Source organism: Abramis brama, assembly GCF_963993115.1.
Source record: "Abramis brama genome assembly, chromosome: 7".
NCBI lineage: Eukaryota > Metazoa > Chordata > Actinopteri > Cypriniformes > Leuciscidae > Abramis > Abramis brama.
Window position 1 is genome coordinate 33,111,576 of NC_139969.1, and position 21,366 is coordinate 33,132,941.

At 37.9% G+C, this 21,366-nt stretch overlaps 1 protein-coding gene across 2 annotated transcripts in view; it reads left to right on the forward strand.

The window, feature by feature from the left end:
• dis3l2 (DIS3 like 3'-5' exoribonuclease 2) overlaps nt 1-21,366 on the forward strand; it is a 53,575-nt gene that overhangs the window by 6,318 nt on the left and 25,891 nt on the right. For both annotated transcript variants that reach the window (XM_084119400.1, XM_084119401.1), the window contains exons 6-11: nt 4,181-4,325; nt 5,426-5,514; nt 7,135-7,364; nt 7,464-7,637; nt 7,780-7,859; nt 7,978-8,090. In XM_084119400.1, coding sequence (XP_083975526.1) covers nt 4,181-4,325; nt 5,426-5,514; nt 7,135-7,364; nt 7,464-7,637; nt 7,780-7,859; nt 7,978-8,090 — 831 coding nt within the window. The remainder of the gene's footprint in view (nt 1-4,180; nt 4,326-5,425; nt 5,515-7,134; nt 7,365-7,463; nt 7,638-7,779; nt 7,860-7,977; nt 8,091-21,366) is intronic.

Sequence of the window (21,366 nt, forward strand, 5' to 3'; positions counted from 1 at the left end):
CTTCTGGGCCAAATCCTGACAGATGGCGATCTATTCTTGCCTTATTAGTGCTTGGAGTTGATCACAATTTGTGGGCTTTTGCCCTTCTCGCCTTTTGAGGATTGACACAGGTTCTCTATGGGATTAAGATCCGGGTAGTTGCCTGGCCACCGATCGAAAATTTCAATGTAATGTTCTCCGAGCCACTTCATTTTTACTCTTGCCTTGTGACATGGTGCTCCATCATGCTGAAAATGCACAGATCATCACCAGGATTGCTTCTGGATCGCTGGGACAAGTTGCTCTTGTAGGAAGTTTTGATACCATTCTTTATTCTTTCAAGTTAGTGTTTTGGGGCAGAATTGTGAGAGCCCACTCCCTTGGATGAAAAGCAACCCCACCCATGGATGGTCTCATGATGATTCGCTCTTGGCACGACACAGGACTCATGGTAGCGTTCACCTTTTCTTCTCCAGACAATCGATTTTCCAGATGTCCCAAACCGTCAGAAGGGTGCTTCATCAGAGAAAATAACTTTGCACCAGTCTTCTGCTGTCCAATCCTTGTACTTCCTGCAGAATTTCAGTCCGTTCTTGATCTTTTTCTTGGAGAGAAGTGGCTTCTTGCTGGACACTCTGGGGCGTCCTGAAGCCTTCTTCACTGCAGTTGAACCTCTGTCCTTGAAGTTATTGATGATGCTGTAAATGTCTTTCCACGTCTTTCCCTGGAGGTAACCATTGCTACCACTTGAACACAATGATTGGAAGCACCTCTTACCTCCTTTTTATAGCAATCCGTTTTCTCTTATAATCCAATCGAAATGATAGAGTGATTTCACCTAGTACTTGTTTACACTTTCCCATGTGCTGATGATATGATTAGTGAAATTATGTTAGCTGTAACACACACACACACACACACACACACACAGTATGTGTGTATACAGTGGACATAAAAGTCTTCACTCCCCTGTTAAAAAATAAAGGTAAATCATATCAGAACTTTTGCACTTTTAATCTAAAAGTTACAACCCATGCAATGCCACAGAAAACCAAAGTGACATATTTCAGAAAAAAAGAGAAAAATAAAAACTTAAAATAACCTTACTGCATGAGTGTGCACACCCTTTTATAATAGGATATGTGGATGTTCAGAATTAACAAATCATCAAGCTCTTGAAAAAGTACACACCTGTTTTCACCTGAAGTGACTGATAAATTCCAAATAAATCTCAGCTGTTCTTGGAAATTTGACATGAAACATGAGCCATGGGTCAAACATAGCTTGTGGAGCATCAATGGGATCTCATCGTTGATAGCTACAGTATTATTCATTGCTGATAGCTATTGTGAGGGCTATAGAAAATTTCCAAGGCATTAGATATACAGTGAGGAAAATAAGTATTTGAACACCCTGCTATTTTGCAAGTTCTCCCACTTGGAAATCATGGAGGGGTCTGAAATTGTCATCGTAGGTGCATGTCCACTGTGAGAGACATAATCTAAAAAAAAAATCCAGAAATCACAATATATGATTTTTTAACTATTTATTTGTATGATACAGCTGCAAATAAGTATTTGAACACCTGTCTATCAGCTAGAATTCTGACCCTCAAAGACCTGTTAGTCTGCCTTTAAAATGTCCACCTTCACTCCATTTATTATCCTAAATTAGATGCACCTGTTTGAGGTCGTTAGCTGCATAAAGACACCTGTCCACCCCATACAATCAGTAAGAATCCAACTACTAACATGGCCAAGACCAAAGAGCTGTCCAAAGACACTAGAGACAAAATTGTACACCTCCACAAGGCTGGAAAGGGCTACGGGGAAATTGCCAAGCAGCTTGGTGAAAAAAGGTCCACTGTTGGAGCAATCATTAGAAAATGGAAGAAGCTAAACATGACTGTCAATCTCCCTCGGACTGGGGCTCCATGCAAGATCTCACCTCGTGGGGTCTCAATGATCCTAAGAAAGGTGAGAAATCAGCCCAGAACTATACGGGAGGAGCTGGTCAATGACCTGAAAAGAGCTGGGACCACCGTTTCCAAGGTTACTGTTGGTAATACACTAAGACGTCATGGTTTGAAATCATGCATGGCACGGAAGGTTCCCCTGCTTAAACCAGCACATGTCAAGGCCCGTCTTAAGTTTGCCAATGAGCATTTGGATGATCCAGAGGAGTCATGGGAGAAAGTCATGTGGTCAGATGAGACCAAAATAGAACTTTTTGGTCATAATTCCACTAAACGTGTTTGGAGGAAGAAGAATGATGAGTACCATCCCAAGAACACCATCCCTACTGTGAAGCATGGGGGTGGTAGCATCATGCTTTTGGGGTGTTTTTCTGCACATGGGACAGGGTGACTGCACTGTATTAAGGAGAGGATGACCGGGGCCATGTATTTCGAGATTTTGGGGAAAAACCTCCTTCCCTCAGTTAGAGCATTGAAGATGGGTCGAGGCTGGGTCTTCCAACATGACAATGACCCGAAGCACACAGCCAGGATAACCAAGGAGTGGCTCTGTAAGAAGCATATCAAGGTTCTGGCGTGGCCTAGCCAGTCTCCAGACCTAAACCCAATAGAGAATCTTTGGAGGGAGCTCAAACTCCGTGTTTCTCAGCGACAGCCCAGAAACCTGACTGATCTAGAGAAGATCTGTGTGGAGGAGTGGGCCAAAATCCCTCCTGCAGTGTGTGCAAACCTGGTGAAAAACTACAGGAAACGTTTGACCTCTGTAATTGCAAACAAAGGCTACTGTACCAAATATTAACATTGATTTTCTCAGGTGTTCAAATACTTATTTGCAGCTGTATCATACAAATAAATAGTTAAAAAATCATACATTGTGATTTCTGGATTTTTTTTTTTTTAGATTATGTCTCTCACAGTGGACATGCACCTACGATGACAATTTCAGACCCCTCCATGATTTCTAAGTGGGAGAACTTGCAAAATAGCAGGGTGTTCAAATACTTATTTTCCTCACTGTATATGTCTATGCTCTATGACTCTATGAGAAAATAGATGTTAGCTTTTTGAATTCTTTAGCTATATAAACATTCTGTATATCAGAATTGGCAACAAAGCTAAAGCTTTAATGAGGGTAGATGTGTGCATGTGTGGGCAGTTGTGTGTCAGGAAATCTAAACTGCTGCTAGGCAATTTTTGTCAAGATGAAAATAATCAGCTTTGTAAATAATCAGCAGCATAGGAAAGCAATTAAACATGAGAAAATGTAGCTATTACACCCTAAAGGCACATATTTCTTCTTAGATTTGCAGTCATGTAAGGTTATCACTATCATCTGAAATCCAAATAAGAGAAGGGATCAAAACCAAGAGTTTTTTTTTTATTCTTCTTCTTTGTTCTTTTTTTATTCTTTTGCGTATAATTATCCATGGATGTTGTCATTTTAGTTTTATATATAATATAATATAATATAATATAATATAATATACATACATACATATAATATAATCGTCTACAGCAGAGGTCTCAAACCCTGCTCTTGGGGACCCACTGTCCTACAGAATTTATCTCCAACCTTAATTGAACACACACCTGAATCAGCTAATCATGCTCTTCGGGATGGCTTGAAATGACATGCAGGTTTGCTGAAGCAGGTTGGAAATAAAATTTGCAGGACAGTGGGTTCCCAGGAGCAAGGTTGAAGATCACTGTTAGAATGTCCCTCATTTTCCTCTTCTGAAGTTGGCAATCATACATGCATGAAATCTGAACTTGCAGAAATCCTCCACAGATTTCCACAGAGTAATTCAATTCCGTAGATCCCCTGCCCTTTTTGTGTTTGTTAATTATATTTAGTAAATAAACCAATGTTTTCTGCTTCCAGTAGTTTAGTATTCTCATCTCCATTTCACATTTTTTTGCATATTTAAGTCCAAGAAGCAAAATTACACAAATTTCCCCCCACAATTAGTACTACAAAATGTGGAAAAGAGTGCACAATCGAGCCTATCGATCAGTCATGTTTTCATACTATTAAGACATACAGTACTTCATTACTTTCAAATACAAGTAGTGTAAAACTTTTTGTATTAAAATAGATGTATATGAATGCATGTTGAATGTATTACTTGTAGTTTTGAATAGTATGTAATTGTGTATAATCAAAATGAAAAGTGACAGTCTAACATCATGCATGTCAATGCATAATGTGTCACATTTTGTACACAGGCAGTCAATGGAGATATAAATGAGAGAACTCCATCCAGTCAGAATGCACCAAAGGCTCCTGATGTCATAGTGGCATCAAAGGCCCATTACAATGAAGATGATGAGGTGATCAGTAAAATGGAGAATGTCAGTCTCCATGATAAAGGTAATGAGCTTTTCCTGCAGGCACAGTGTTCTGTTCGCCTCTTACTCAAGGTTTTGCTGTTAAGCACTAATTTAGTTGTATTTATTATTTTTACTCTAATCTATTTACAATAAGCTTAAGTCTTCAGCATAATTTAAGTTTAAATTAATCAATAATTTATTATTTATTTAAAAATATATATTATGTTACATTTTGTAATGGAAACTTTTGACAAATTTGTAACTAGATAATCAAAATTTACCTTGTTAGCATTTAATTGGTTTGGTCAGTCCTGTGTCAATTTTCTTTTAGTTGCATCTCACACCACCACAGTCACACCACACATTGCCCCAGGAATTGCTTCTTTATAAATGTAAAGGATTCTCCGATGCAGGGAATCTTTAATATATATATATATATATATATATATATATATCTTGATACATGTGCTTTCTCTTATAGTGCAGAAAAAAGTTGAGTCACTCATTGATGATTGAACAGCCAAGAGCTGTGATCTTTTTTTTTATCTTTATCAAGCCCAGATATCTTTGTTTGCACATGCCTCCTCAAGACGTCTACATATTAAATCATTAAAGCATCTGTAGCTCAAAACATGGCAACAGATTCCAGAGTGTCAAGTTTGATACAGGGCATGTGGTGACTGAGGTGAACGGGCAATGAAAGACATGATTGTGTTTGCAGAATGAATGAGCTATTCACCTCTTTCCAAAAACCAAGATCTTCATGACTCATTGTTAAGTCCTTATTTACCCTTGTGTTGCTGTGGAACAATTGAATTTTGCTTACAATTGATGTCAAAGTTTTTAAATTTTGCATAATCATTCCAAGGCTTTAAATGTAATAAATAAATTCATTGATTTAGCACATGAGGAATGGTGCAAACAAATTATTCCTTTAACCTGATACATACAGCCACTGGTAGCCACCTAAAATGTTGATTTGCTTTGCTGGCTTGGGGTAACAATAAGCTTGGCTTTGTTTACTTTGAAGATGGATGAAAAAAAATCAACAAATTACATTGATTATACATACAAGTGTCAGAAAATAAAAGAGAAATTTGCAATCAAATTTATCTTGCTATAACTTTTTTTCTGATTTAGCCCCTATCACAACACATTCTGTCAAACATGCTAATGCATGCTTCACTTCTGGATCAAGTTCAGAGAGAGCTATGCAAAGGACTGGAAAGGTAAGTCATTTGTTTGAAAGGATATGCATTTTACTTACTTTTAAGTAATTATTATTCATGACAGTTATAAATAAAATGTATTTAGACAAGATTTAGAAATTCAGACAATTTTCTAAGATGACAAGTATTTTCATTTAAAAAGTTGGCTTTTGAAATGGGTTAAAACAATGTTGCACTCTGTTTTTATTTTTTCCTCTTTGGAATAATGTGCATCACTGATGAATCATGCACAAAAACATCAGGAACATTTATTAATGGGGTCCTATTATCCCCTGTTACAAAGTCTTGATTTTGTTTTCATGGTGTACTATAAAAACATGATGTTTTCATGCTTGAAAGCGCATTATTTTTCATATATTTTACATTATTACAGCTCCTCTCTCACCAGTCTGGTTGAACGTGTCGTTTTCGATAAAGCCCCTCCTTCCGAAATGTGCTGTGATTGGTTAGCTGGCCCTGTGTGTTGTGATTGGCACGCTTAGTGTGTGTTCGGGAAATGTCACGCCCCTTCGTGGCTTTACTCAGATGTAAATATTAACAATGGCGTCAATTTCAAACCAATTCGACCCCAATTCAGACCCTGAAGATGTTAACGAACAAGGTATTGTGCTGAACGATATCAAGCACGGACTTTGCAAACACGAATTTCACTGGACATTTCAGAGTGAAGAAAAATAGTTTTTTTTTTTTTTTTTGTAGATACAATGTTATCCTCCATTTAATCATATTTGTCAAAAAACTATGGTAATACAAACAGTAATTGATCACAAAATCATTGATAATTTTCCTAAGGAGCATTGAACAGTCTTACAAAAGCAAGAGCTTACAAAAGCTAAAGTAAACACTACATCAATATTGTAATGTTAGTTAGCAGGCTAACTGTTAATAGAAAACAAATTACACTACAAATTATTTTTGTATTATTTGTAAAAACTACAAATAATAAGACACACTTACAAGTTGTGATCCATAAACAACAGATTGTCCCGACAAAATGGGAATGGCTATCTTTCAGGAGAAGCTTTTTTGCGTATAGACTGCATTGTACTCACTTCTGGAAGCTGTTCTCTATAAAATGTGCAGTGCACAGGCAAACTTTGAGGTTATAATATTCAGGAACAGTGTTAAAAATAACCTATGTAAATAATTTTAACCTCTGTAAATTCGTCAGCCTTATGACAAACTGCGACAACAACTCTTCCTCTTCTCTAAAGCAGCCCAACATGGCCTCACCCACTTTATTGCGTGTTCCCGGGGGCTGGGTTTATGTAAATTTTAGAGATTGTGATGTCACCAACTCTGGAAGAAGCTCGTTGTAGTCCATACCAGAGGTTTGTTGTAGTCCATAAAAAGCAATTTCTGTAAAATAAAATATCTCCCTTTGCATTGAACATTGAGCGTTGTAACTTTGCAGATGTTGTTTTTGCTCAAACAGCAACATTACACACTAACTAAAGTTAAAAAAGTGAAATCACAATCAAGGACCCCTTTAAGGAAATGGGCTTAATTTTTTTTTACGTCATGTTGTCGATAATACTTCTAAGTTTGAAGATCTTCCAAAATTAGCATGCCTTTTTTTATTCTTTTGCGTATAATTGTCCATGGATGTTGTCATTTTAGGTTGTATTCATTGTTGAGAAGAAGCACTCAAGAGCAGCATCAGGCTTCCTCAAATTTCTTCCCAACAAGAATTTTGCTATGTTCTCTCCTGTGGACCATCGCGTCCCGAGAGTTAATGTGCCTCTGGCAGATTGCCCTGCAGACTTTATCTCCAGACCTGGAGACTATGAAAACACACTCTTCATCTGCCGAATAACACAGTGGTCAGCAGACAACAACTTTGCTGAAGGGTGAGATCTGGGTAACCTGTATTTCCTCCAAATTATGAGCTTTACATTGGCAGTTGTGATTAATAACGGCTTTTCTCAATGTTGTTTTTCTGTTTTAAGGCGGCTTGCAAAAACTTTAGGGCAAGCAGGTGAAATTGAACCGGAAACAGAAGGCATCCTGACTGAATATGATGTGGACTTCTCAGAGTTTTCCAAGGAGGTCTTGAATTGTCTTCCCCAAGATCTGCCCTGGAGCATCCCTGATCATGCGCTCTCTAAAAGAAGAGATCTCAGGTAACCTTCTACCCTGTCCCTGATCTATACATTTTTCACGTATCATCCATTATTTGTATGTAAAGTCCATTTGAAATGTCATTTTAATTAAAATGTTGATTTATTTGATTATCTGATTTTCGGATTTTAATTTATTTTTAAGAAACGAATGCATATTTACCATCGACCCAGCTACAGCCAGAGATCTGGATGATGCACTGTCCTGCAAACAACTCTCAGATGGTATGTGTGCTGCCTTTGATATTAAAGCTCTTTTAAAATGTTCATTACACTTAAACAATTTTTTTATTTTTTTTATTTATGATTTAAAAACATGGTTTTCTTTTCTCTGCTCATGTAGGCAATTTTGAAATTGGTGTTCATATAGCTGATGTGAGTTACTTTGTGGAGGAAGGAAATGCCTTGGATCAAATCGCTGGCCAAAGAGCCACGAGTGTTTATCTTGTCCAAAAGGTATGAGTTTGATTTTCCAAACAATTTGAAGTGTTTTAGATTTCTTGCTGCAATGTTGCAGTGCAGAAAATTAATTTTTCGGGGTATAGCGATTCACAATGCTTTAAAATATGTAAGCCTTAAATTATTACATGCACATATTTAAGGAGACGTTGTGTGGCGTTGTTCACACCCTCACAGCTCTCCCTCACAGATACGTGCTGCACTCTTTACCACCTTTCACTAGGGCTGGGCGGTATGACGGTATATATCATTACCGCGGTAGAAAATGTCAACCGTAACAGATTTTTTCATTCCGTGATACCGCGACATGTAAATAAGTGGGCGTGGTTAACTCTCATGCAGCGTTCGAGAGACTGAGACACTGAGATTTGTCAAAGAAACATGGAGAAAGCAGATCAAGAGGATCCACAAAGGAATTACGTTTTCTAAAGGGTTGTTGTTAACGTGATATTTTTTGGGGGGAAAGGCGCAGCAGTCAACTAGAGCAGTGCGGCACCCGTAGGCTACAGTTTAGAGGAGTGCACGATCGCAACGGGGAAAGCATGAAGCTACTTGACAACAACAGTTCATATATCAATATCGTAACGAATAGAAATAACCTTAAATAATGTATAGTTATCATCTTTCTGTCTCTTATTTATAGTTACTTTTTAAACATGAAACTCGCATTCAGTATGACACGAGAGCGGTTGCCGTGGTAATGAACAACCTGCTTGTTAAAGCAAATGTATAACATGTTAATCCTGTATCTGAGGCAAAATTACTAAATATGCAGCGCGAGTTATATATTTCTAACTCCAAACAATTGGCCACTGAAACAGCTGATAAAATCTTGCTTCGATTCAATGCGTGATTACAACTTGTCACTCAAATTAACCGATCGCATTTTACTGATGCAAAAGACGCGCGCGTGCACACGCACTGAGAGGGAGCGCGGTGTGTCGGCCGGTGTTCACCGAGCTATGTAAAATAATGACGCAGTTACAAGGTGTGTATAATTTACACTAACTTAGTCAACACTAACAGTAGCTGCTGTTCGGTTTTCATACTGCTGTTCTCCTAGTCACTTGAACATCTGAACATCTCTTGGTTAAAGCTTTAGGTGACGGGTTGCCAGATATCACAAAAAGAACAAAACAAGCCCTTTAAAAGCAGACATGGCAAAAATGTACCGGGAAAACATTTAAACATAACTAGTACTTACTAATACCCTACCAAATTAAAAGGAAGGAACTCATTTAATATGAATAGAATAGTTCAATATAAAATATTCAGATAGATTGATGATGAAGTAAAGCAATAACATGAGATTGAAAAATTATTCAGCAACACTTTATTTAAAGTTGAATTGCACCTATGAGTTGTATTTAATATCGATAAGTTGGGGGCAGTTCATCTAAAAGTTTATGAGAGTGTTTTGTTTACTATATTTAGCTATTAAAAATAGTTTACCAAACAAATAATTTACCAAATAAAAGAAAAAGAAAATTCAAACAAAGTGAAGTACTTTTCATTTCTAAAGTATTTGGGTTTATTTATTATACAAAGCCCTTTTTGTTGATTTTTCGAGAACAACTACAACTATAAATAACTATATCGTGAAAATATTGTTACCGTGAAATAAAATTAGTCATACCGTGAAACTGAATTTTGGTCATGCCGCCCACCCCTACACTGGATTGTGCTTCATCCGTAGCTCTCATTGACACCGTTTTTGAGCAGCCTATGTTTGATCTCTCCTCAGCATGGCCACTGCTATCACATGAGCAGATGATAGCTCTCTCACAATAGCGCTATAGCCTCGAGTCAAACCATTGAAAAAGTGGGGTATTTTTATAAAAAATAATGAAAAATGCTAAGCAGGTGTATGGAGCTAGAATTGTGTCTTTATTACATACGAGAAAATAAATGATCTGAGAGAAAGAAAAAAAGTTTGAGAGAAAAAGTTATCACACTGATAGCAAAAAAGCATTTCATAAGAGAAAAAAGAATGTTTGAGAGAAAAAGTTTTCATACCAATAGCAAAAAAAAATATTTGAGACTAAAAAAAGTTTTGAAAGTATTTTCTCATAGAACATAAAAAAAATATAAATTTGAAATTTTTAAAATTATTTCTTAGAAAAAAAATCTCTCTCAAAATACTCTCAAATATATATTTTTTGCTATCAGTGTGAAAACATTTTCTCAAAAAAAAAAAAAGTGTTTCTCTCAAAACGCTTTTCTTTGCTCTCGATGCAATTTCTTGCTCTCGTGTCAGGATTTTGCTTTCACTGTGAAAATTGTGTTATGGGCGGGGCCACGTTCCTATTGGCCAGTCGGGTGAGCATCGTCTTGTCTTTGGGAGTCGAACTGAATCATTACACCATTGTTCGGTTCACCGGCATAGATACCGCCTCTGCCTTAGTTGAGCACGGACACTCCAATGTTTGGGTAAGATGATGACACACACAACTTGATGGGTAGCTGGCTGAGCAAGTTCAGCATCACTGAAGATTAAACATTAAAAAATAGCACTCATGTTCATGAATGAATGTGTATTTTATTATTAGCTTGCTAATCGCTAATTAGCTATCATGCTAGGTAAACTTGCAAACTCACCTGGTTTATACTATTTTTAAATCAAATGCCAAATCTCTGTATCAGGCACACACATATTCGTGGATTGCTAATGTAAGAGTTAGTCCTAGACCTGCAATTTAACTTGTCAGCTCTAGACCTCGGCTAGATGGTAAAAAATATTTAGAATAAGCCCTGTGTAGCTGAGTTTGCAAGCTACACATGCAGTGTAGCTAAACGTGTAGTGCAAAAACCATACAAAGACTAGGTGGGATACTTTCAAACGGTATATCAATCACTGTCTAACGTTAGCTAGCTATAGGGTTGCCACCTTCCATGCATACTAACGTTAGTTGAAAGTTGTACAGGAGGTTGTATATGATGAACAAGCAGTTACTCTTCAGGTGCTTTAACCCCCTGAGGTCGGCTATCGCGCCGGCGCGATAGGCTCGTTTTTTTCCTTATCAGTGCAAAAAAAAAAAAATATATATATATGGCCACATATATATATATATATATAAATTTTTATCTTATATGCTTGTGTTATACATCAATCGATCCTGTTAAGTGTGTATTATTTTTGTGTATACTCACAATAAAAACAAAGTGTTGTGCTTTTCGCCAAATAAAGAAAAATAAACATGATGCGAGTTCTGCCTCCTCTCTATCAGTGAAGTCCATTCTGAAATGCGTCCGAAAATGAACCATAACTCAGCGAATACTCAGTCAAACAGACATACAGACACACAGGCATGAAGCTTGAATTCTCTTCTTTTAAATGAAGTATTTTTTATAAAAAAACAAATATTCTCTGTTTATGTAATCTTCATGAAAAGAGAGAGATGTCAGTCGTTCTCATCTCAGCTAATTATTTTTAATGTGACTCCGCCCACGGAGAGCGCGTGCTATTCAAACGCAAATGACTGAGGCGATCCGTGCAAACTGTGAACGCCCCCATATCAGCTCGAGAAAACCATAGACTGTAAAAAAATATGGACGTAGTGTCCGTGACGTCACCCGTAGGTTTCCGAAGAGCATTTTTGAAGCCTAAAGTGGGCGGAGCCGGCCGTCGCCATCTTGGCCTTGCGTCACTCCCGGATAACAGAAAATGGGTAAAGAGGCTGAGAAATCACGCCCAAATAGCTCGACGTGATCGAGTTAGCTCAGGCTGTTAACAGATGAAAATGTATTATGCAGTAACTTAATATTACTCTGAGAGTGTGTGTGACAGTGATTTATGTGCACATGTCAGTCACTTTTTTATAGTCTATGGTCCGTCAGCGCGGCATCGCTCGTCAAGTTCGTAGAGAGCTTTTCAGTCCATTGGCCGCCTCTCAAATGGGTTAAACCATAGATATATTGCCTATGAAGTTCAAGTAAATGCGCTAGAAAATCCGCGCTCATTCATGGATGTGCATTTATTGCATGGACGGAGAAAGCGCCGACGCCTGCATGATTTCATCTGACGGTACATAAGCATATTATAATCCATCTGTTCCGTGAGAGCAGAACGAACGAGCCTTTATTGACGTTTTTAAATTTGAAAACTCCAAAAAGCAACGAAATTGTCAGACATCCATTAGTGCATGTTCACAGAGGAAAACAACTGAAATACAGCGCTGGTTGTTCTCTCGAACGATACTCGACGACAACGACGGAATCCAAAGCCGTGGGCTTTGTACCCAAGTAATGGGTGTATTAAATTGTATGAAATAATCCAGAAAAAAAGCACACTGCAGAGAAAGCAAGTTCAGCAGCAACATTTGCTGAGGTGAAGTGACGGCTAGTAACAGCAGACAAACGGCTAGCATTGACATCAGCGACAACCCACCTGTCACTCAAGTGGCCACACCCTTAAATGCAAAAATTTAAATATTAATCAACTAAACGGATGAGTTATAAAAAAATGCACCCCCCTCACAGTTGTTATGAATGGCAAAATTAGCTGTATAGACCAAAACCACATAGAGATCCAGGCTGTAAACATGTTTTTTTCTGCTGTAAAGTTTGTAATTTTAACATGGGGGAGATACAGATTTGACTCACTTCTGCAGCCAGCCCAAGCGGCCAGTTAATGAATTGCAGTTTAACTCACTTCCGTGTTGGTTTCAAGAGAGAGACGGGGAGGTTGCCGCTTGGAGAAAACACATCAAGCTTATACAGATCATTGTACTTGTTTACACCGTCTCGCGGCGCTGTGAGGAATAATAATAATAATGGAAAATGTACCACAGAAGTGCTGGTATTTCGAGGAGCAGATGCAGCTGAGCTGAGGAATACTGTAGTAAGTGAATCGCGTTTCTGTGTGAATGAATGAACGGCAGAGATGCGCTGTTTACCACAGCTCGCACACTCGCGTTTCTGTGTGTGAATGAATGATCTGCTTTTAGCAAACTGTATTGCTATAATGAGATGAGTAAAAATCGACTGAAATATGTTGAAATAAAATGTATTTGTATAAGCAACGTATTAAACTGCAAATTAACATTTATATTCCTTATAATAAAAACGAAAGACCTATGTTACAGACATATGAAAGACAAAATTTCATTGACTAGTTTTGGATAGATTATATATTTGTACTGTAAAATATCTGCCACCTCAAATAAGCTTTTGTTTGCCAATTTTTGCTAATATGTTAAATATAGTATGTTTTGTCAATGTAGGCTGTATTCAAAGTAATGAATCCTTAACTTTGAAATATGTATGATAAAATGTTTAGTTTTTACAAAGAAAGATTACACTTGAATTGTTGTTGTAATTGTAAACTTTTTAATAAAAAAATATATATTTACAAGGTAGATGTAAACAAATTTTAAAAGGTAAATATAAGCCTTTTCTTTAAATAATTTTTATTGTGTTTTATTATTGACAAATTTGGGGAGAGGATACATATTCCAAAACTGAAAATACAGTATGAGAATTAACTGCATAATTACTAGACATGTTTTCCTTGGATATTATACAATTTGCAAGCACAATTTGTGGAAAAATAAAATAAATTTGAGATGCTTCCAACTGTGAACCAATGCTCTTGCATTCTTTCTTGTGGCTATAGGTGACACACCTGAATGAATGGCTCATTAAGTATGTGGGCCCCATTGTCTCCTCAGGTGTGAATCACTAAATATGCATGATCGTTGACGCCCTTTGCGCATATTGCCTTTCCAAACAAGAAGTGTTTTACAAGATTTAAATCAATGTATTGTGTTATGTGAATGATTAGGCAGGATGATTTTTACATCATTTTGAAGAAAAAACTCTAGGCAACGACATCCATTAGTCAAAAGTCTTATTGACACATATTTAGTATGTGTTTTGTGGCCTTATTTCAGAAACTTTAGTTTTTAGTTTTTTCAATAGCCATGCATAAACATTATTCTCTCAAAAATACAAACATGTACATGCACGTGGCTCACATATTATGGTAGCCCTGTTTGTGCTAAATAGAGTGTAATTACACCTTTGCCATTAATATGTTTATAAGCAACTGAAAAAAGCACAGATGTCAGGGCATGTCAGAACATCTCAAGGACCCCAAAAAACCCTTAGACCCCACCCCAGAGGGTTAAGGCTAGCAAGTGCAAAGGTAGAAACTAGCTCACTACTCACTAAATAAGGAGTGAAACTATCTAAATTAAAACATTCATTTGGCATTTGATTTAAAAATAGTATAAACCAGGTGAGTTTGCAAGTTTACCTAGCATGATTGCTAATTGGCGATTAGCAAGCTAATAATATAATACACATTCATTCATGAACATGAGTGCTATTTTGTAATGTTTAATCTTCAGTGATGCTGAACTTGCTCAGCCAGCTACCCATCGAGTTGTGTGTCATCATCTTACCCAAACATTGGAGTGTCTGTGCTCAACTAAGGCAGAGGCGGCATCTATGCTGGTGAACCGAATAATGGTGTAATGATTCAGTTCGACTCCCAAAGACAAGACGATGCTCACCCGACTGGCCAATAGGAATGTGGCCCCGCACATAACACAATTTTCACAGTGAAAGCAAAATCCTGACATGAGAGCATGAAATTGCATCGAGAGCAAAGAAAAGCGTTTTGAGAGAAACACTTTTTTTTTTTTTTTTAGTTTTCACACTGATAGCAAAAAATATATATTTGAGAGTTTTTTTCAAAGTATTTTGAGAGAGATTTTTTTTCTCAGAAATAATTTTAAAAATTTCAAATTTATATTTTTTTATGTTCTATGAGAAAATACTTTCAACTTTTTTTAGTCTCAAATATTATTATTTTTTGCTATTGGTATGAACTTTTTCTCTTAAATATTATTTTTTCTCTCATGAAATGCTTTTTTGCTATCAGTGTGATAACTTTCTCTCAAACTTTTTTTTTTCTCTCAGATCATTTATTTTCTCGCATGTAATAAAGACATAATTCTAGCTCCATACAGGTGTAGCATTCAGTTTATTATTAAACACTACAAATAATGCACGTATGCCCATTATTCAATCAAAATCCACTTTAGATTACAATCGGAAGTTATTACACGCATTCCATGATGGTTTCTGTTTAGTACCAAACTTTATTTATTTTAATTTACTGTTGTATGTTGTGCAGCGGACGAGATTAAAGTCAAATGGGAAAACCTACGAAATGCATACATGAGGAAAAAAAATCTTGGTTAGCGCCCACCTATTGTGCAGGTGTGAATTAGCTAAAGCCAATCAATCGTTTTGCGTTAAGTGTGAAAGCTCAGTTTTTTGGCAATTAGCTTAGCTTTATTGCGTCGCTCTCAGTGTTAAAGGGCTTGGGTGTGAAACAAAAGCTTTTTTTGCCCCTGCTCTCTGACCCCATGAAAGTCAAGGTGCAATTCCCGATTGTGGAATGTAAGTGTCTTCTATATAAGACACATTAGGGAAATAATTTAAATAATCCTATGAATGCACTTAAAAAATGCAAAATCGAATCGTTAATCGAATCACATCAAATCTCATTATTTGCACACAAAAAAAGTTCTTCAATTTAATCAAAAACCTATGAATTGTGAATCGATTTGCTGTCTGTCTACCCAAATATGTGTTGTGAAGTCACCACCATGATACAACATGATACAAAACATACAACAAAATATTAATACTGTTAGTGCTATGATGTATAAACACTTCCTATGAAAATAGTCTGATTTTATTCATTCATCCATCATTCCATTTATTTTTTAAACCTTTTGTCCTACTTTATGTAGGGTCGTTAGTGCCTGTCAATTGTATTAATCAATTTTATAATTTTATTCGTTAGAATTTGGGGTGAAACATCCACGCAGATGCACTAATAGGTTTCGTGAGATTTTCTTAGATGCATTTATTCAAAGCGTCATAGAATTAACAACCTGAGGCTACATCTTGCTCAGGAATTCAGTGATGATTCATCTTGCGGGGCTCAAATCCACAATCTTTTACCACTAGGCCACAGCACTTCCACATTTTTAATCTGTCTGCTTGATATATTGTTCTCAATGTTCGATTCAATTTTTGTCTCTGCATATAAATGTTGGTTCATAATTGGGTTCCTTCTTTCTGCTACTTGATACACTATATTGCCAAAAGTATGGGACACCCCTCCAAATCATTGAATTCAGGTGTTCCAATCACTTCCATGGCCACAGTTGTATAAAGTCAAGCACCTAGGCATGCAGACTTCTTCTACAAACATTTGTGAAAGAATGGGTCGCTCTCAGGAGCTCAGTGAATTCAAGTGTGGTACCGTGATAGGTTGCCACCTGTGCACATTCGTGAAATTTCCTCACTACTAAATATTCCACGGTCAACAGTTATTATTACAAAGTTGAAGCAATTGGGAACAACAGCAACTCAGCCACGAAGTGGTAGGCCACGTTAAAATCACAGAGCGAGGTCAGCGTATGCTGAAGTGCACAGTGCGCAGAAGTCGCCAACTTTCTGCAGAGTCAATGGCTACATACATCCAAACTTTGTGTGGCCTTCAGATTAGCTCAAGTAGTGAGCATAGAGAGCTTCACGAAATGGGTTTCCGTGGCAGAGCAGCTGTATCCAAGCATTACATCACCAAGTGCAATGCAAAGCGTTGAATGCAGTGGTGTAAAGCACGCCGCCACTGGACTAGAGCAGTGGAGACCGTGTTCTCTGGAGTGATGAATCACGCTTCTCTGTCTGTCAATCCGATGGACAGGTCTGGGTTTGGCGGTTGCCAGGAGAACGGTACTTGCCTGACTGCATTGTGCCAAGTGTAAAGTTTGGTGGAGGGGGGATTATGGTGTGGGGTTGTTTTTCAGGGGTTGGGCTTGGCCACTTAGTTCCAGTGAGAGAAACTCTTAATGCTTCAGCATACCAAGGCATTTTGGATAATTTCATGCTCCCAACTTTGTGGGAATATTTTGGGGATGGCCCCTTCCTGTTCCAACATGACTGCGCACCAGTGCACAAAGCAAGGTCCATAAAGACATGGATGAGCAAATTTGGTGTGGAGGAACTTGACTCGCTTTTAGATGAATTAGCAGAGCCAGGCCTTCTCATCCAACATCAGTGCCTGACCTCACAAATTCGCTTCTAGAAGAATGGTCAAAAATTCCCATAAACACACTCCTAAACCTTGTGGAAAGCCTTCCCAGAAGAGTTGAAGCTGTTATAGCTGCAAAGGGTGGGCCAACTCCATCTTAAACCCTATGGATTAAGAATGGGATGTCATTAAAGTTCATGTGCATGTAAAGGCAGACGTCCTAAAACTTTTGGCAATATAGTGTATGTAAACACATTCCACCTTGTGTTTTGCAACCTCATTGGTCTGCTGCGGCTGCCTCATCTCCGGGAGCACATAATTTTTCCCCCAGTCTACTAATGACGGCTACACTTTGATTTATTGTAGACTATTTTGAGCTTGCTTTGTTTACCAAATTAAGGGATTCCTGAATGAGATAATGGCTGCAATAATTCTTCAGACAAGTTAAATATTAGAAGTTCACAAAGGTGATTCCACACCGAAAATGAAGCTTAGGGCAATTTCTGACTGCGAATGAAAATGCTACATGGAATCTTATTGGCTGAGAGTGGACTGCACCTGGAGTTCTTTTGACAATCAAAGACAGATCTTTAATTTCTTTACAATTACATAATATTTAATAATATTTATCAAAAGTATCTTAGAAATGGCTTGGAATGGGGTGCTTGGATGATTTGTATATAAATAAGCTAGTCTAAGTGCATCACATTGTCACACCCCTCTTAACAATTTATCTAAAAACAACACAGCCTAATATCATGGACCAAAAGAAAGGAGGCCTGCGGATGGGGCAAAGCCTATACCTAAAGTGGTTTGCACAATGGATGCGAAGTGTCTTTAAAATAAGAAAACATTTCAGAATCCTGCATTAAAATGCATTATAATTGTCCCAAATCCTTGTTAATGTACATAAAGGCTTCATCCTAGTCTGCAATATTGTACATTTTAATATTAGAAACCGTGCTAATGGTAGCCTGTAAGTTAGATGCCAGATACCCTATATGATATATTCTTTTAAGCTTAATTTATGATTCTGGATAATGTTGTTGTTGTTTTTTTTAATAGAAATCGGTCTCCCACAATTCTGAAAACAAAACATTAAAGTGCCCCATTATGCTATTTTAAAGTTTCCTAATGTTATTTTGGTGTCTCCTACAACAGGTTTACATGCATCAAAGGTCAAAAAACTTTCATTTTCTCATAATACACATTTGCACATCACCACATTTTCGATGATTCTCAAACGACTCGTAAGATGAATCAATCTCTTTAAATCCCTCCTTTCTGCGAGCTCTCCTCTGATTGGCCAGACAGCTCAGTCTGTTGTGATTGGTCTACCACGTACAGCGCGCACGTGTCGAAAACAAAAAAGCCCATTGCCATAACAACGTCAGCTCTGCTTGTCCTAATGCTTCCTACAACATAAACTAAACACAGTAACGAACAATGACATCGATTTTACCATATCAATGCGAGCGTGAGTCCGATGATGAAACACTGGAAGAACTATAATATTCAACCCGAACCTCCATCGCAAGGACGACTCAAGCAGGACGTTTCTCAGTGATACACTACTCAGTATGAGGTACATTATGCAACTGTTAATTCCTCACCATCAGCATTAAAAAGTGCATGGTCATCAACAAACCGATTATTTTACTTGTACTTATTTACACCATTTATGTCCCCATTTTTCATGAGCTGAACTCAAAATCTAAGACTTTCTATGTATACAAAAGGCCTATTTCTCTCAAATATTGTTCTCAAATCTGTCCACCTCATAGGTGTGGCATATCAAGATGCTGATTAGACAGCATGATTATTGCACAGGTGTGCCTTAGGCTGGCCACAATAAAAGCCCACTCTAAAATGTGCAGTTTTATCACAAAGCACAATGCCACAGATGTCGCAAGTTTTGAGGGAGCATGCAATTGGCATGCTGACTGCAGGAATGTCCACCAGAGCTGTTGCCCATGAATTGAATGTTAATTTCTCTACCATAAGCCGTCTCCAAAGGAGTTTCAGAGAATTTGGCAGTACATCCAACTGGCCTCACAACCACAGACCACATGTAACCATACCAGCCCAGGACCTCCACATCCAGCATCTTCACCTCCAAGATCGTCTGAGACCAGCTGCTGCAACAATCGGTTTGCATAACCAAAGAATTTCTCCACAAACTGTCAGAAACCGTCTCAGGGAAGCTCATCTGCATGCTCGTCATCCTCATCGGGGTCTCGACCTGACTGTAGTTCGTCATCGTAACCGACTTGAGTGGGAAAATGCTCACATTCAATGGCGTCTGGCACTTTGGAGAGGTGTTCTCTTCACGGATGAATCCCGGTTTCCACTGTACAGGGCAGATGGCAGACAGTGTGTATGGCGTCGTGTGGGTGAGGGGTTTGCTGATGTCAACGTTGTGGATCGAGTGGCCCATGGTGGCGGTGGGGTTATGGTATGGGCAGGCGTATGTTATGGACAAAGAACACAGGTGCATTTTATTGATGGCATTTTGAATGCCCAGAGATACCGTGACGAGATCCTGAAGTCCATTGTTGTGCCATTCATCCACGACCATCACCTTATGTTGCAGCATGATAATGCACGGCCCCATGTTGCAAGGATCTGTACACAATTCTTGCAAGCTGAAAACATCCCATTTCTTGCATGGCCAGCATACTCACCGGACATGTCACCCATTGAGCATGTTTGGGATGCTCTGGATCGGCGTATACGACAGCGTGTTCCAGGTCCTGCCAATATCCAGCAACTTCGCACAGCCATTGAAGAGGAGTGGACCAACATTCTACAGGCCACAATCAACAACCTGATCAACTCTATGCGAAGGAGATGTGTTGCACTGTGTAAGGCAAATGGTGGTCACACCAGATACTGACTGGTTTTCGGACCCCCCGAACCCCCCCAATACAGTAAAACTGCACATTTTACAATGGCCTTTTATTGTGCCCAGCCTAAGGCACACCTGTGCAATAATCATGCTGTCTAATCAGCATCTTGATATGCCACACCTGTGAGGTGGATGGATTATCTCGGCAAAGGAGAAGTGCTCACTAACACAGATTTGTGAACTATATTTGAGAGAAATAGGCCTTTTGTGTACATAGAAGAAGTCTTAGATCTTTGAGTTCAGCTGATGAAAAATGGGGGCAAAAACAGAAGTGTTGAGTTTATAATTTTGTTTAGTGTATTTACAGAGTATTTTTCTAATTTATTGCGGTGAACATGTGGAAACTGTATCAATAACAGTGCATACATTAGCCGAGCTCTAGCGTGAATTACTGTTGTAACATAAATGTATACTGCTATGGTAAAGATGAATTTTAACCACTGATTCTTCACATGCTCGTCCTTGGGCAGTAAAAAAAAAAAAAAAAAAATGTCTTTACCGTTTACCTTCACATTGTAGAGCACAGCGTCTTCTCAACATGATGCTGTCCAGTATCCACAGGAATCAGCTGCAGTGTTTGAGGGCGTTCAAGTTTTCCCTGGTGTCTGTGCGCGCAATAAGTGGGCGGGCAATATGCTAATGTTTCGTCTTGACGTCACAACGAAACGGCTTATGATTCGCTTGAAAAACGATTTCATTGACTCAGAGTCGACTCTTACTTTTGAAAGACAATAACTTTATATACTTTGCATTTTCAGATTTAAAACTTTACAGGATGTTTTCATTCACTTACACACTACATGAAAGGTCATTTTCAAAAATCCATAATAGGGGCACTTTAAACAACGAAACAAAACATCATGCAAGTTATTTGAGGTTATGACAAAAGGTTATATTTAATGTTTTAAATCAGTCTATTTAGAAATGTCTAAAATGTTATAAATGAGTCTATAAAAAACATTTATTTATTTAAATGAATTCATTATGTAAAAATTAAAATCATTGATGAATGAATATTTGTTTCATCCAGTGTTTTTGAATGAATCTCTTGAATGAATGATTCAGTGTTCAAATACATTTCAACAATCTCTGGTCACCACCTACTGGCATAATAGCGTAATAGAGACAATCTTTATTAAGCATAACATTATTTTTCCAAAGGTAGCTTACTCATTTTGATCGCTGCTGCAACATCAGTGTTTATATCCAGACTATAAACATTTATCCCAATACTTTCGTTATTATTTGATGTTTGCAACACACTGTTTGTGAATCTTCTTTCAAAAATAAAGCTTAAATGCACCAGCAGC